The sequence below is a fragment of the Peromyscus maniculatus genome, chromosome 1, assembly GCF_049852395.1.
Source record: "Peromyscus maniculatus bairdii isolate BWxNUB_F1_BW_parent chromosome 1, HU_Pman_BW_mat_3.1, whole genome shotgun sequence".
Taxonomy (NCBI): domain Eukaryota; kingdom Metazoa; phylum Chordata; class Mammalia; order Rodentia; family Cricetidae; genus Peromyscus; species Peromyscus maniculatus.
This window is the reverse complement of record NC_134852.1, coordinates 32,697,933-32,714,262: the sequence shown is the minus strand read 5'-3', so window position 1 is coordinate 32,714,262 and position 16,330 is coordinate 32,697,933. Positions and strand designations below refer to the sequence as shown.

The 16,330-nt window shown below is 52.0% G+C and overlaps 1 protein-coding gene across 3 annotated transcripts in view; it reads left to right on the top strand.

The window, feature by feature from the left end:
* The window catches only part of Grik5 (glutamate ionotropic receptor kainate type subunit 5), a 63,275-nt gene that overhangs the window by 41,168 nt on the left and 5,777 nt on the right, over nt 1-16,330 (top strand). For 2 of the 3 annotated variants that reach the window (XM_042267488.2, XM_042267502.2), the window contains 4 exons: nt 5,453-5,569; nt 5,786-5,895; nt 6,292-6,465; nt 15,946-16,111. In XM_042267488.2, the coding sequence (XP_042123422.1) occupies nt 5,453-5,569; nt 5,786-5,895; nt 6,292-6,465; nt 15,946-16,111 (567 nt within the window). The remainder of the gene's footprint in view (nt 1-5,452; nt 5,570-5,785; nt 5,896-6,291; nt 6,466-15,945; nt 16,112-16,330) is intronic. The other variant, XM_006988082.4, reaches the window with a different exon arrangement.

Genomic DNA, 16,330 nt, shown 5'->3' with positions numbered 1-16,330 from the left:
CTTTAAAACAAAGTCAGTCACTCATATGCTGCGCTCCCTGCAAGCACAGAGTAGACCTGGGACTGACTTCAGCTGTGGAGGGTGGGAACAGCCGACAGGAAAAGCCCCATCAGAGGGCAAGTGGTTCCAAATACCAGAATCTACTAGATCAAATTGTCCACTCCCTCCATTTCTTCACACGTGGGTATGAAGGCCCCTCTGCATAGAGCTACTCTGGGGACCAAACATGCCGCTCCGGGGGAACCCCAGAACGGACTGTAGTGGGGTCCCAGTGTGGTACAGAGGAGAAAAGGCGACTTGGAGACCCAGGAGACTGCAGTGATGTTCCAGGCTTCAGGAAAGGATTAGGGGACATGAGCTACATCAGCTCCTGTGCTGAACTGGCCTCCTGTGCAGTTGCCATGGACAGATGACAGGGCCCTGCCTTCGAAGGGTCTGCGGTTTAGTAATAGAGGCACGGAGGTGAACAAACTTGGTAATTTAAGTTACTGAGGTCAAGGGATGTTTGTGCTATCTGGGGGGCTTTGGAGGAATGGCTGGGATCATCCCACCCTTAAAAAAAAAGACAAGGTTTTACTGTATAGCCTTGGTTGGCCTGCAACTCCATATGCAGACCATGGTGACCTTACACTCATAGAGATCCGCCTCCCTCTGCCTCCTGAGGTTCTGGATCAAAGGCGTGCGCCACCACACCTAGTCCATTGCTCCACAGACACTGAGGAGACTACAATAGGCGATGGGTGATGTGAGAAAAGAGGGCCCTGGCACAGAGGTGAGGTGGGCTCTAGAGGGTGCTCTAGGAGGCCTGACTCCTCGACACTGAGGAGTTTAGTTGCTGCTGAAAGTGGTCTTTTCCCTCCTTGACCTTGAGTTTTGTTGTCGGGTGCTGGTGGTAAGGAGGAGCTGGGGAGGCCCTGCAGGAGGGAATGAGTCTGCAGAGTTGTAGAACAAAAAGCAGGCCACAGTGGCTGAAACAATATGGGTAGAGGATCGTGCATGCAAGGATGCCGGCAAGGCGGGAGGCTAGCTCTCCAAGGCCACCTAGTGATGTGGGAAGCCATTGGGTATATTTGTTTGTTTTTAAGATTTATTTCATGTGTATGAGTATTTTTGCCTGCATGCAAATATGTGTACCACATGGATGCCTGGTGTCCACAGAGGTCAGCAGAGGGCACTGGATCCCCTGGAACTAGAGTTACAGACAGTTATAAGCCACCATGTAGGTCCTGGGGATTGAACCCTGGTCCTCTGGAAGAGTAGCCCATGCTCTTAACCACTGAGCCATCCCTCCGGTCTCATGATGTGTTTTGAACAGGAGACCATCCTTTTGGCTTATATGTAGGGAGTGGGTGTGGACTTCGTGAGAGATGACAGGGTGCTGAGGAGGCAAGTGTGGCTGCCAGGAAAGCACTGGGAAGCACAGACCTGGGTGAAGGAGAGGACAGACAGGGAGGAGTGGACAGACGTAGGAGGATTCCTGAGCAGATCAGAGGGAGAGACGCTGCAGGTGTGGGGCCTGAGGCAGGCCTACAAAGAGGCTGCTGGGCCACAAGAGATGGGCAGAGAGCAAAGGGGAACCCTACAGGCTTTCTGGGGAGGAGGGAGGGATCCCCAAACAGTGTGCATAAGGACCACAGAGCCCTGGGGTATGTCTGAAAGGCCAGTGCTTCCATCTGTCTGCACTAGGGTCCTGAGCCACCCTAGAAGGACTGTTGTGGGCACACACACACACACACACACACACACGAGAAAGAGAGAGAGAGAGAGAGAGAGAGAGAGAGAGAGAGAGAGAGAGAGAGAGAGAGAGAGAGAGAGAGAGGATTCCTGAGTTAGTTGTGACGGTTCCCACACCAATTCACCTCTTATTCATAAATATGACCAGTTTAGAAGAAAGGGGATGAACGCTGTCTACTCTTAAGCCCCGGGAATCCCTGTCCACACAGCCACACACCGCCTCCTCTGGTTTGCCTCGGGGCTGAGCTGTCTCCCGCTGTATTAGACTACTCGTCACTCACCCTGCGTTCCTTGTTGAACCTGCGCTGTGTCTCTCAGCTCTGGTTCATCATCGGTCTGTGTCGTGTCTTCCACACACTGAGAAGGGAGTTGTCTTTGCAATCTGCCTTCTCTCTCCCTGGCCCTGTATTTCACTGGGGCCTATCGGCTCTTTCCCTGACCTTAGTTAGGTTCATTTGTTTCTGCCTTTTGTTCTTGAGTTATTTATTATTGTTGTTGTTGTTTTATAATGGGATCTCACTGTGTATCCCTGGCTAGTCTGGAACTCACTGTGTAGACCAGGCTAGCCTTGAGAGATCCCCCTGCCTCTGCCCCACCATTGCAAGGGCTGGGATTAAAGTTGGGCATCACCACACGCTATCTGTGTGTGTGTGTGTGTGTGTGTGTGTGTGTGTGTGTGTGTGTGTGTGTGTGTGTTATGTGATTGTGGTGTGGTGTGTGGTGTGTGTGTGTGTATGTATGGTGTGTGTGGTATGTGATTGTGGTGTGGTGTGTGTGTGTGTGTGTGTGTATGGTGTGTGTGGTATGTGATTGTGGTGTGGTGTGTGTGTGTGTGTGTATGGTGTGTGTGGTATGTGAGTGTGGTGTGGTGTATGTGTGTGTGTGTGTGTGTGTGTGGTATGTGAGTGTGGTGTGTATGTGTGTGTGTGTATGTATGGTGTGTGTGGTATGTGAGTGTGGTGTGTGTGTGTATGTATGTATGATGTGTGGAGGGTGGTATGTATGTGTGTGTGTGCCTGTGTATGCCACAGAACAACCTTGGGTGTCATCCTCAGAAATATTATCTGCATCATTTGAGATAGGAATCTCACTGGCCTGGACTCACTGCTTCCACTAATCTGGCTGACCAGTGAGTCCCAGGGATCCACCTGTCTCCGCCTCCCTGATATAGTCACAAATGAATTCCACCGTGTCCAACTTTTCCACGTGGGTTCCAGAGATTTAACCCAGTCCCTGAGCTGTCTGTCCATTGCTGATGTTAAATTTTGTTTTTATTCTTTTTGTTTGGTTGGTTTTTTGTTTTGTTTTATTTTTTAGACAGGGTTTCTCTGTGTAGCCCTGGCTGTCCTGGAACTCACTCTGTAGACCAGGGTGACCTAGAACTCAGAGATCCGCCTGCTTCTGCTTCCCGAGTACTGGGATTAAAGGCATGGGCCACTACTGCCGGGCCTGTTTTTATTCGTATGGCTGTCCTCTGGGCCTGTGGCGTCTTTTCCTAGCCTTGGATTACCTGTCACCTGTTCTCAACTCTTTGGTTTTGGGCCAACTCTCACTTGCACAGGGTCATGATCTGGCTCGGGGGTCCTGGCTTGCGTCCTCCCTCCTTGACAGACTCTCCAGGGCCCTGAACTCTGTCTCCCCAGTCCCAGCCTTCCTAGGGGCTGTACCTGCTGCAGCCCACTTCCTTTCTGCTTTGGTTGCTGTCGCCTCTTGTGTTCTCAGCCTCAGCCCCTAGGACCAGCTCTCTTCCCAGATTTGGTTTTGGGGGTCCCTTGTATCCCAGCCCCTGATACTGCAGGGAATGAAATAGAAATATAGGGAAGGGTACATCTGGGAACTGTATCCCTATGAACCTAACTTCCCTTTGCAGAACGGTAAACCAAGGTCTAGACACATGAACACCCCTGCTTGAGGTCATACGGCAGTCGGGGGAGGGGAGGGGATGGGCAGGACCAAGGCTCTACATTCCCCGAACCCACCCTACCTGCTCTGTTTCTCAGCTGTGAGTGTTGAATGGCACATGGAACTTACTGGGCCCCTGAGAGATGTCAGTGCGTGTCCCCATTACATGTGTCTGTGGTCACATAAGCAGTGTGTGTCACTGCTGGCCAGTGTCTCAGCACACGCCTAGTGTGTGGGGCCCACTGTGCTGTAGGAATGGCTGGCCAGTGTGTGCACATGCAGTGCATGCGTGCGTGCGTGCGTGCGTGCGTGCGTGCGTGCGTGCGTGTGTGTGTGTGTGTGTGTGTGTGCGCGCGCGCGCGCGCGCGTGCGCGCGCACGTCCGTTATGAAATGCAGGCTCTTCCCTGTTCTGTGCCAGCCCTCGGCTAACAGCTGACTAATGTCCCCAAAGTGAGGCGATCCTGTAGGATCACTGAATTCACTCAGAAAGGGGTTCCCTGCAGATCAGGACAGCCCAGCCTACACCTTTCTCTCCATGCTTCAGCACCTCAGGCCTGTCCCCCAGCACCCCCTCTCCACCAAGGTCATTGCAGCTGAGCTGACCCTGGCCCTGTGTGTCCTTCAGACACTTGTCTAGAGCACTGGTGCCCGCGGGAGCGGAAGACTCATGCTTACACCCACTTCACGGTCCCCAGCTGCTGCCTCTGCCTCTCTGAGACTCCCTCCCCCGTCTGTAAATGGAACTAGCTGTGACCGGAGAGCTGTGGGAGAGAGAGAGAGACCATCAGGAGGAAGTCCTATCCAGGGACTGAGGAGATGGCCCGCTGGGTAAAGTGCTCTTCACACAGGCATGAGGGCCTGAGTTCAGATCCCAGGAACACTTACAAGGCCAGCATGTCAGCAGTGCCCGGGAAGCAGCCAGCGCCAGGAGGGCTCCTGGCTCGCAATCACTCGCCAGGCTGCCAGGCTGAACCACGGAGCTCCAGGTTCAGTGAGAGACCCTGCCTCAAAAAGTCAAGTGGAGAGCAGCCAAGGAAGACGCCCAATCTGGACTTCTGGCCTTCACATGGGCATATGACACACACCCCTACACACACACACACACACACACACACATGAACATATGGACACACATTCATACACACCAAAAACAAACAAAGCAAAACACCTCTACCCATTCTGGTATGAATAATGAAGGCCATCTATTGAAACCAAGGTCCCAGAGCAAGCCAGTGACCCGGTGCCTGGACACTAGACTCCTGCTTCCTCATGACTTGAGGATGCAGGGTGGACAGCAGTGAGTGGTGGGTTTTAAAAATAAGGCTGTTAGCTATGCATAGTGGCACACACCTTTAATCCCAACACTGGGGAGGCAGAGGCAGGTAGATTACTAAAAGTTTGAGGCCAGCCTGGTCTACAGAGCAAGTTCCAGGACAACTAGGCTGAGAACACAGAGAAACTCTGTCTTGGAAAAACAACAACAACAAAACAAATAACAATAATAATAATACTAAGGCTGTCAGCCTGTAATGCTAGCATTTAGGAGGCAAAGGGAGGAAGAGGAGTTCAGTGCTAGCCTTAGCTATACAATGAGTCCAAGGCTAGCCTGAGCAAAATGGGACTCTCTCTTGACAAAACAAAAGCCGGGCCCCTGCAATGGACTTGACATAGCGTTGTCAGGAGCGGGCGGGCCAGAGGGGCTGGGACAGAGCTGGGTCCAGCCTCAGCTCTAACTCCCGGCAGTGGCTGCGGGTGTCTAACTGCCCACCCCTGTCTCGTGTCCCCCTCCCTCTGCCCCACCTGCTTCCCCTCCAGCAGAAGGCAGACCTGGCTGTGGCAGCCTTCACCATCACCGCTGAGCGGGAGAAAGTCATCGACTTCTCCAAGCCCTTCATGACCCTGGGGATCAGCATCCTCTACAGAGTGCACATGGTACATTTCCCTGTGTGTTCGGGGAGGTGGGGGGAGGTGGGGGGTGTGCCCTAGCATCGTGGCTAGGGATGGGCTTAAGTAGACCTGGGGTTGATGGTCTGGTTGGGCTTCTGAGTTCCTGGAGGGTGCAGGGGCTGAGCACACAGTCTGTGGTGGGGTGGGGAGTGGGGGTGGGGTGGGGGGGTAGCTGCTCTCACTGGGCTTTCTTCCACCTAGGGCCGCAAGCCTGGCTATTTCTCCTTCCTGGACCCCTTCTCCCCTGCTGTGTGGCTCTTCATGCTTCTTGCCTACCTGGCTGTCAGCTGTGTCCTGTTCCTGGCTGCCAGGTGAGTGGGCCACCTGCTCCCGGGGAAGGAGGGGTGGGGACAGGCAGGAGCCCAGCCCACAGGCCACCCACACCCAACAGTGTGGGGCCATGGGTGCCCTATACCCTGCCTTCCTGTCTGTTTCTCTCTTTGCCCTTGGGGATCTGACTTGGGCTCTGGTGCATCTCTACCGGGCCTCTCTCCTTCCCTCTCTATCTGCTTCTCTCTCTACTGCAGTGTCTACTCCTGTGGTGTGTTAGCACCTCTGCTCTCTGCCCCCCCCCACCTCCCCACTTTCCTGCCCGTGTCCGTCACTCTCTTTCCCCGCCCCTTCTGGTCTCTTCTGACACAGTGGCTTCACCTCCTACCTCTTCTTTTCTGCGCCTCAGCCTCACCCACCCACCCGTCTCTCCACAGGCTGAGCCCTTACGAGTGGTACAATCCGCACCCATGCCTTCGGGCGCGTCCCCATATCCTGGAGAACCAGTACACGCTGGGCAACAGCCTCTGGTTCCCCGTGGGTGGCTTCATGCAGCAGGGCTCGGAGATCATGCCCCGGGCGCTGTCCACGCGCTGTGTCAGCGGAGTCTGGTGAGCCTCTATGTGTCTACACGGTCAGGACTGGGAGGCCTTTGTTCTGGGGATAGGGGCTGCTGTGCTGTCCCTGGCAAGTTCCTCTTTCCTTCCATGGCTGCAATTAAGAGGCGAACCTCAACGAAGTAGCCCACTGTCTCTATGGCCTTGGGTATGGATGTCCCCTCTCCTTGCCTCAGTCTCCCTCATCTGAAAAATAAGACGGAAAGGCCTGTCACATTTATAAGCATTTGAAGATGGCTGGAGAAGGGGAATTGTGAATTTGAGAGCAGCCTGAGCTTAAATATCAGGTTCAAGGTCACCATGGGCTACTAACAAGACAGTGTCAAAAAAATACCAAGGATTGGGGCCACAGCTTACTGGGAGTACTCAGCTAGCATGTACAAGGGCCTAGGTTCATCCTAAGCACCTGGGCGGGGGTGGGGTGGGGGTGGGGGAGCATGACTTGGGCGTCAGTGAGTCTATGCTGAAAAGTACAGAAAAGTGAGCAGTCTGCTGCCATGGCAGGAGGGGTGCCCCTCTTGCTGTCTGTGACATTGCCCTGGTCATTACAGAGATTTAGAGTTCTTGAAGTCTTGTGGGGACCCACTATCCTGGATAAGATTCATTTCCCCCTGGAACATGCACCAGGAAGCTCATGCCAGCTACAGCCCATGATGCCTGGCCCACATTATTTTAAATTTTTATTTCTTTTTTTATTTATTTGTTTATTTTATTGTGTGTGTGTTCATGCAAATGCAGGTGCATCCATATATGTGATTTTGTGTGTGTGTGTGTGTGTGTGTGTGTGTGTGTGTGTGTGTATGATGGATGTGGAGTACTGTGTGGGCACATATACATACATGCAGTTGTGTGTGCAAGAGGGTGTGTAGGCCAGAAGTTGGCACTGAGTGTCGTTCTGTGTTGTGCTCCACTTTATTTTTTGAGGCAGGATCTCTCACTGAACCTAGAGCTCACCAATTTAACTAGAAGGCTGAAGAGATGGCCCAGTGGGTACAAATGCTTGTGGTGTAAGCCTGCCCGACTGAGTTCAATACCAGAAGCCGCAGGAAGGTGGAAAGAGAGAATCAATGGCAGGATTCTCCTCTGTCCTCCACACGTGCACTGTGGTGTGCACATAATCCATATCACACATGCACACACACACACAAATAATAACAATAAACAACCAAGCAACCAAGGCATGGGAGAGGCTGGGGACATTGCTCAGTTGGCAACAAAGTGCTTGCTTAGCCTGTGAGAAGATCTGACTTCAGTCCCCATCAGTGCGTACATAGGACCTGGTGGTATACACCTGTGTTCTCAGCACTGGGCGACACAGGCAGGCGGATCCGTCCAAGGCCATCCTTGGCTACATACTGAGAAAAGGGCTAGGAACATAGCCTGGTATAGAACACTTGCCTCGGATGCTCAAGGCCCTGCATTTAATACCCAGCACTGGAAAAACAGAAATTCAGACAGTACCTCTGTGTTCATGCCTATGTCTGCGACAAAGATCACCACCAATTTAGTGGTTTAAAATGGCATAAATGTACTGTCGTTCAGTTCTGGACATCAGAAACCCACACTAGATTTGCTGGACACCTGCTTTGGCGGGGGTTCAGGTCCCAAAGAGGATGTACAGGGTTGCAGGGTGGAGGTGGACACGATCTGAGGGTGAATCGGGATCGCCGCCAGCAGCGTTTAATTGAAAAAAGACTCCACCTTTTATTCTCTATAGTTGCACATAGGATTAACCAGGAGACAAGGGGCGTGTGAGCTGCGGGGTGGCCTGAGGTCACGGGTCGAGGAAGCTGGCATTGCCCTTGACACTGGGCACCAGTCATATGTTACTGTAAGGACCACAAGTTCCTCTTGCTAGAGATAAGGAGAATGACTGCTTTATCAAGCAGGAACTTTCCTCAAGCCCCTGCGGGAATGGAGACCCTTATCCAAGTGTCTGACCTGTGGAAAAGGACTTCTTCTGGGGAGCAGACACTATATTACAGTTTCTTAGTCTTACTCATGGTCCTGTTCCTCTCATTACTCTCCCCAAAGGCAAGGTCCTGATGTCCTACTCTTTCCCCATTATACAGTGTCATTCTGATTTCTCTGTATTTATTAACTGAACTCTTGCCCTTAATGGCCTCAGCTCTGGATCTGAATCGTAGGCATTTCCTCCTTGGGATCAGGTGTGTCTAGTAAATCTCTAACTTTCCTGATCTTGGTGTAATTAGGAGGGCACATTGGAATTCCGGGTTCCTCGGTTGTGGGGATTTTTTTTCCAAAGAATTATTTTGTTCAAAGAGGCTACCATTGTACACATTTTTATCCTTTACCAAAGCCCACACAGAATTTCCCAAAGGGAAAGGCATTAATAGTGAGAATCATTAAACATGAAAGTTAAAAGATGCTGGAGACGTGTGGTCCACATTGTCGAAATGCTGGAACTTCAAGCAGCAATGGTTGCCATGTGGTCCACGCCATAGTTCTGATGGGGCTAAAAGTCATTAGTGGGCCTGCCTCCTGCAGACCCCCAAACACCCCTTTACTTATCTTTTCTAGCTTTTAGAAGCCTCCTGCATTTTCTGATCTATGGCCCAGTACTTTAAAAAAAAAAAAAAAAAAAAAAAAAAAAAGGCAGCATAACATCATCAAATCTCTCTCCCTGACTTGTTATTTATTTTTGCAAAGCTAAATATAGAACCTAGGGATTTGTGCATGCTAAGCAGGAGTACTACTTACCTTCCCTGGGGGATTCTAGGGAGGGACACTACCACTGAGCCACACCCCAGCCCCTCACTGGGGATTCTAGGCAGGGGCTCTACCACTGAGCCACACCCCAGCCCCTCACTGGGGATTCTAGGCAGGGGCTCTACCACTGAGCCACACTCCCAGCCCCTCACCAGGGGATTCTAGGCAGGAGCTCTACCACTAAGCCACACCCCCAGCCCCTCACTGGGTGATTCTAAACAGGGGCTCTACCACTGAGCTATATCACCAGCCAAGTTTTTTGTATTTTGGAGACAACTTCTCACCAAGTTGCTTACGCTTGTCTTGAATTCACTCTTGTAGCCCCAGCTTACCTGAGCTTTTGGTCCTCCTGCCTCAGCCTTTGAAGAACCTGGAATTACGATGCTTTTCCACTGGACTCGCCTCTGGTTTCCTTTCACATCCACGCACTTGTGATTCACCAGGCCTGCCTGGACGGTCCAGGATCGCTTCCTCACTCTAGCCCTTAATTTCACCTCCAAAGTTGCTTTTCCCATGCAATGACAGGTCCATGTTTTCCACGGATTAAGGGGTAGATGTCTGGCGCTAACAATGGAAGGGGCTTATTCGGCTCCCTCAAGTCCTGGGTGAAAGGTGTTGGTGTGGTCGGCGCCATGGTGCACCAGCCACGCCTTGACTGCTTCTGAGGGATGGACAGGTACCCTGACCGAGCTGTGGACGGTAGTCCTGAGTTGATGAATCTGGACTGATCTAAAGGCAGGGAACCAGAGGTCTGCACTCTGCGAGCCCTGCTGCTCCCTCCTTAGCCTGGGCCCTGCTTCCTGAGGGCCATGCTGTCTAGCCAGTCATTTCCTGCCCTCTCCCATTGCAGTCACCCAGGAGGCCGTTCGTCGCTCGCTGGAGCTGTTTGCCCAGCCTCATGCTCTTCCACGCCCCTAGTCTGCTCACACACTCCACTCACTCATCAGATACTGGTTGATCTCCACGTGTGACCAGTGACAGTGACGAGAGGCCGATCCCCCACCATCCTGCCGTGGGACTGTAGGGCATCGCTGCTGTCGTTCTAGGGCATCTCGTGGGCGCCTGGCCAGAACATGCCTCCTGGGCAGTGGCCACTCAGCCCACAGTCTCCTGTAGCCATACCCACCAGCTCCTCACTGAAGATAGGCCTGCCTCAGAAATCAGCATGCCCAAGGCTGTCTTTGACCACAGCCTCTGACCCTCCCAGGGCTCTCTCCCTTGGTCACTGCTTGGGAATGGAATCCCCTGACCTCACTCTCCTTGCTTTCTGAGCCCTGCCTGCCTTCACATCTCAATGTCCAGGTTACCTCCTCAGCTACCATCTTCACGCCCTCCTGACAAGAAACCCCTCAACTTGATCCAGCTAGCAGCAAGGCTTCTCCCCTTCCCCCAACCCTCCCATGTGCCCCCTGCGTCCATGTGTCCAGTCACGTCCTTATGTCAGGCAGCGTGTGTGCTTCCTGCTCGCTGTCCGCTTCCAGGGGCCTCTGGCTCTTCAGTCCTCAGCTTCCTGCTGCTCCCTGCTCCCTCCGCCCCTTCCCCGTGAGTTCACTGGTACCAGCAGTGTTTGCAGACCCCCTTTTCATAGCTAATGTTATTTTAATGCTTTTCCGTCCTGAGCTGATACTTAGGTTTTTTTAGGACTGGTGAGATGACTCAGTGGTTAAGAAAGCTCTTGCAGGGGACCCGAGTTCGGTTCCCATCACCCAACTCAGTAGGCTCACAACTGCCTGTAACTGCAGTTCCAGGGGATCCAACACCCTATTGTGGCCTCCAGTGGCAAAGCTGCACCCACATGTACACACACACACACACACACACACACACACACACACAAGATTTAAAAAAAAACAAAAAACAAAAAACTTTCAGTACAATGCTCTAGTTGTAATGAGAAAAAGAAGGTGGTGTGATTTATTGTTGCTTGTTTGTTTTTTGAGACAGGGCCTCACCTGGTAGCCCTGGCTGTCCTGGAACTCACTATGTAGACCAGGCTGACCACAGACTCACAGAGATCCACCTGCCTCTGCCTCCCAAGCACTGAGATTAAAGGTGTGCGCCACCACCGCCTGGCTAGGTGATATGATTTGTAATTGGATAACATAAGAGCAATAAGCAAATGCTTGTGCATGAATATGTCAGAGGACAGAAACAAGATAGGTGACATCTATTTATAATGAGTCAGTTTGGGATGCCGAGAAGTAAGGTCATTGATTGGCACATTGTTGACGCTCAACGTTTGACACTTGGAAATATTTGGCAAAGGAATGTGCCGGTGCCGGTGTGAATCACCGGGAATGGTGCAGCTGGCCCAAGCATCTTGACTTGCTGACTCAAATACCAGTGGAATTGCTGTTCTAAATGTGACTTCCAGAAACGGTGAGCATTTTTCGGCAGTTCCCCACAAAGCAGCATGAGGCCCTCCAGCTGAATGAGAGCCGCACTCTGGAGATTTCAGCTCATACTATGACCGTGCAAGAAATACCTATGTTTCCCTGCATCGAGGAGTCAGGCTTTGGGAATTGTGTCCTCAATGTTCTGTGTTGCCAGCCTGCCCAATGGTTGACAACTAACAAAGTCCCCCACACTTGAACCAACACGAAATACCCTCCAGAGGCATGTCCCCACTGCAAGCCACTCCTGAATGCACTGGGCCAGGGCTGCTCACTTCCAAGTGTGTCCAGGCAGCTTAGGCTGATTCTCTTGGGTGCTAACAGCTAACCTCAGATTTACCTTATCCGAAAAAGGCAGCGAGTCATATCGCCCTGTGCCCATCACCACCACCTGTCCATCATGCAGTCTCAAGGGCCAGCCTGGCATCTGATACATGCTGGGCAGCCAGTGGGTCATTTCTTGGTTGTGAATAACATTGGCCCATGAGGCGAGTGTGGAGAAACTCAGTTTCCGGAGAGATTATGTCAGTTCCCGGGCATCATGTCAGGGTCAGAGAGTTGTTTCTGTAGGAAACTAATATATACCCTTCTGTCCACTCACCCTCAACCCAGAACCTCTCTGCACATGCCCTAGGCAGAGGCCAGTGGCCTCTTCTCATTAATGCCTGCTAAGGAGCCAGTGGGGTCTGGGAGGCCCTCTTGGGTCTGTGGCCTACGAGAGCGTCGGCCACGCTTACTTGGCAGGAGGGCGTCCGGGGCAGAAGAAATGGCTGCCCTGGGGTCCTGCAGCCAACCCCACTGGTGACCTCTTCTCCTTCCTGAGTCAGGTGACGTCACTAAGACAGTGACAGTAAACACTTGCCTAGCACATTCTGTGTTTCAGGCTAGCCCGCTCTTCCTAAAATCCTGTGCGGAAGAGCCAGCAAAGGTGCGGCCTGCCCCGTGAGGACACCAGAGCACAGCCTCAAGGTCACACGGCTAGCCACGGGTAGAGCCAGGACTTGGGGATTTTCCAGTTCTTCCCATTATTGATTTCTAATTCACTTCCATTGTGGTTGGAGAGCATTCTCTGCAGGTCTTTAATCCTTTTAAATTTATTGAGACGCGTTTCGTGGCTCTGCAATATGGTCTGTCTTGGGAAATGTTCCCTGCACTTGCTCTGGAGATGGATTTCAATGTTGGTGGGTGAAATGTTCTAGAAATGCCTTTGAGGGTGAGTTGTTTGATGTTTTTGTCCACGGCTTCTGTCTCCTCACTGATTCTCTGTCTGGCTGTCCTGTCAACCAGAGAGGGAAATGATGGAGTGTCTCCCCGTGATCCTTAGAAACTCTGTGTGATCTTCAGTTGTCAGTTTGCTATTTCCTTGTTTGGGATTCCTCTCTCTCTCTCTCTCTCTCTCTCTCTCTCTCTCTCTCTCTCTCTCTCTCTCTCTCTCTCTCTATGAGATTAGAACCCAGAGTCTTGTAAAAATACTTTTATCACTGAGCTAAATCCCAGCCTTTCATTGGTGAATTCCTGGCAGGTTCTGAACAGGTGAACCACACCCCCAGCCCCTCACTGGGGGATTCTAGGCAGGGGCTTTACCACTGAGCCACACCCCAGCCCCTCACTGGGGGAATTCTAGGCAGGGGCTCTACCACTGATCCACACCCCCAGCCCCTCATTGGAGGATTCTAGGCAGGGGCTCTACCACTGAGCCATGCCAGCCCCTCACTGAGGCAAGCATTTCACTGTGGAATTAGTTTTTTGCTTTGTAATTTTTGTTTATAGCTTTTTAAAAATTGTCTTTATTGCCAGGTGGTGGTGGCTCATACCTTTAATTCCAGCACTCAGGAGGTAGAAGCAGGTGGATCTCTGTGAGTTGGAGGCCAGCCGGGTCTACAGAGCGAGTTCCAGGATAGCCAGGAATACACAGAGAAATCCTGTCTCAAAAAACTTTCTTTATTTACAGGGGGATCATGCAAGCCACAGAGCACATGCAAGCTCACCAGACAAATTATGGGAGTCAGTTCTCTCCTTCCACCATGTGGGACCAGGAGATCAAAAAGTCATTAGGTGGCCGGCGGTGGTGGCGCACGCCTTTAATCCCAGCACTCAGGAGGCAGAGGCAGGCAGATCTCTGTGAGTTCGAGGCCAGCCTGGGCTACAGAATGAGTTCCAGGAAAGGCGCAAAGCTACACAGAGAAACCCTGACTCAAAAAACAAACAAACAAAGTCATTAGGCTTGGTGACAAATGCCTTGACTGGCTGAGCTGTCTCTTGGCAGTCCCGCTTTGAGCTTTGAAACTCTGTAATTAAGGGCACTAATGCCTGGGACTGTCTATCCTCTTGAGACGCGATCTGATCATGTCTCTCGGTCCTGGTCCCAGTGTTTCTTCTGAAGTTAGTGTTACACTACAGCTTTTGGTCTCCAAGTGTTTACATGGTATATGGCTTGCCCATCATTTTAGTGTGTGTGTGTGTGTGTGTGTGTGTGTGTGTGTGTGTGTGTGTGTGTGTGTGTGTGTGTGTGAAATATTATTTGATTATTTTATGTGGATGGCTATTTTGCCTGCCTGTTGTGTGTACCTCATGTGCAGTTCCCAGAGAGGCCAGAAGAGGGCATCAGATGCTCTGGAACTGGGGTTATAGATGGTGGTGAGCAGCCATGTCCGTGCAAGGACTGGGTCTTCCAGAAGAGCAGCCAGTGGTCCTAACCCCTGAGCCATCTCTCCAGCCCTCCCATCTGCTGATTACTGAACACCTCTGCTTGGAGGACACCCACGAGATGCCCCGCCCCCTGTGAACCCTGCCGGGTTGTTCTTTGCTTGAGAAGATTGCCTGTCTGTCCTCGAGGGGTCTCACCTCATCCACACGCGCACACACTGATATTCAGCACAAGACCCAAATGAACCCTGAGTTTCAGGAAACCCTTCCGCCACTTATGTGACTCTTTCCTCTTGAGTGTTCTGTCCCCCAAAACCTAGTCTCTATCCCCTCAACTTGCAGGACTGTTGGACTTTTCCTCCCCTGCAGCTTAGTTCATGAATTAAATACAGCCACAAAGCTGAGACAAAAACCAGGCTCGCCGCGAGTCACAGCCCCATGTTGCCTATTGGGGCCACCATCCTAAAATACTTTCCTCTGGAAGCACAGGCCTGTAATCCCAGCTGCTTAAGAGACTGAGGCGGGGGGATATCCAATTCAAGCCTAGCCAATACATTCAAAGCCAGCTTGGGCAACATCTCAAATTTAAAATGCAGGATGTGCCGGGCGGTGGTAGCACCTTCCTTTAATCCCAGCACTCGGGAGGCAGAGGCAGGTGGATCTCTCTGGGTTCGAGGCCAGCCTGGCCTACAAAGCGAGTTCCAGGACAGGCTCCAAAGCTACACAGAAAAACCCTGTCAAGAAAACAAACAAACAAACAAAAAAGAATCGCTGGGAGTTCAAAGCCTGACTGGTCTACAGAGTGAGTTCCAGGACAGCAAGGGCTACACAGAGAAACCTTGTCTCGAAAAACAAACAAAAAAGAAGTTCGAGAGATGGCTCAGTGGTTAAGAGCACTGGCTACTCTTGCAGAGATCTGGAATTTGGTTCCTAGCACATACCTTGGGTGACTCATAAACACCTGTAACTCTAGCTCCAAGGATTCGATTCACTTCCCTCTCCTGGCCCTCCTTCTGCATGTCCATGGTGCACTTACATACATGATACAAAGCACTCATGTACTGAAAAATATATAGGTAGATAAAGATTTTTCCCCCCGTTTTTCGAGACGGGTTTCTCTGTGTAGCTTTGCGCCTTTCCTGAATCTTGCTCTGTAGACCAGGCTGGCCTCCAACTCACAAAGATCCGCCTGGCTCTGCCTCCCGAGTGCTGGGATTAAAGGCGTGCGCCACCGCCGCCGCAGCTGCCGCCACCACCACCACCACCCGGCGACAGATACTTTTAAAAATATATAAAATAGTTAGGAATGTAGCCCAGTGGTAGAGCCCCTGCCTGGAATCCCCCAGTGAGGGGCTGGGGACACGGCTTGGTGGCAAAGCACTTGCCTAGCATGCTTGAGACCCTAGTTCTAATCACTGTATTGCTAAAAATTTTCTCTATTCTGTACAGCTTTCTTAGCTGCCTACATTGAGAGTGTATTTCCAAACCATCTTCCTCGGAAGTTTCTGGAAGCAGTACTTAACCTAGCAAGTCAAGTTCTGGAACCCACATTCCTGGCCTCTGCCCTAACTAACAGGCACTGAGCCTTTTGAAAGTCAGAGCCGCTGGGGTCAAGGGTCAGGAAAAGCCGGGGGGGGGGGGGGGGGGGGGGCGTTGCAGGTCAAGGTGGTTCCAGCTTGTAGCTCATCCGTATCCCACCCCTCAGGTGGGCCTTCACCTTGATCATCATCTCCTCCTACACGGCCAACCTGGCTGCCTTCCTCACGGTGCAGCGCATGGAGGTGCCCGTGGAGTCGGCGGACGACCTGGCGGATCAGACCAACATTGAGTATGGCACTATCCACGCCGGCTCCACCATGACCTTCTTCCAGGTGGGGCACCCCTAGGACCTCTAAGGCTCGGTGTGAGGGCAGTGGACACGCTTGGCCTGTTGGGGTTGCGGGGAGAGCTGCTACCTGGCTGGAAAGCCTGACCTTTACCTGGTGAATGGAAACATGGAGGCAGATGCGAACCTCGTGTGAGCCAGCACTGGGCAGTGCGGGCGGAGGGTCAAGGAGGCTGCTGGGAGGATTGGGCCAGGTAGTGTGAGG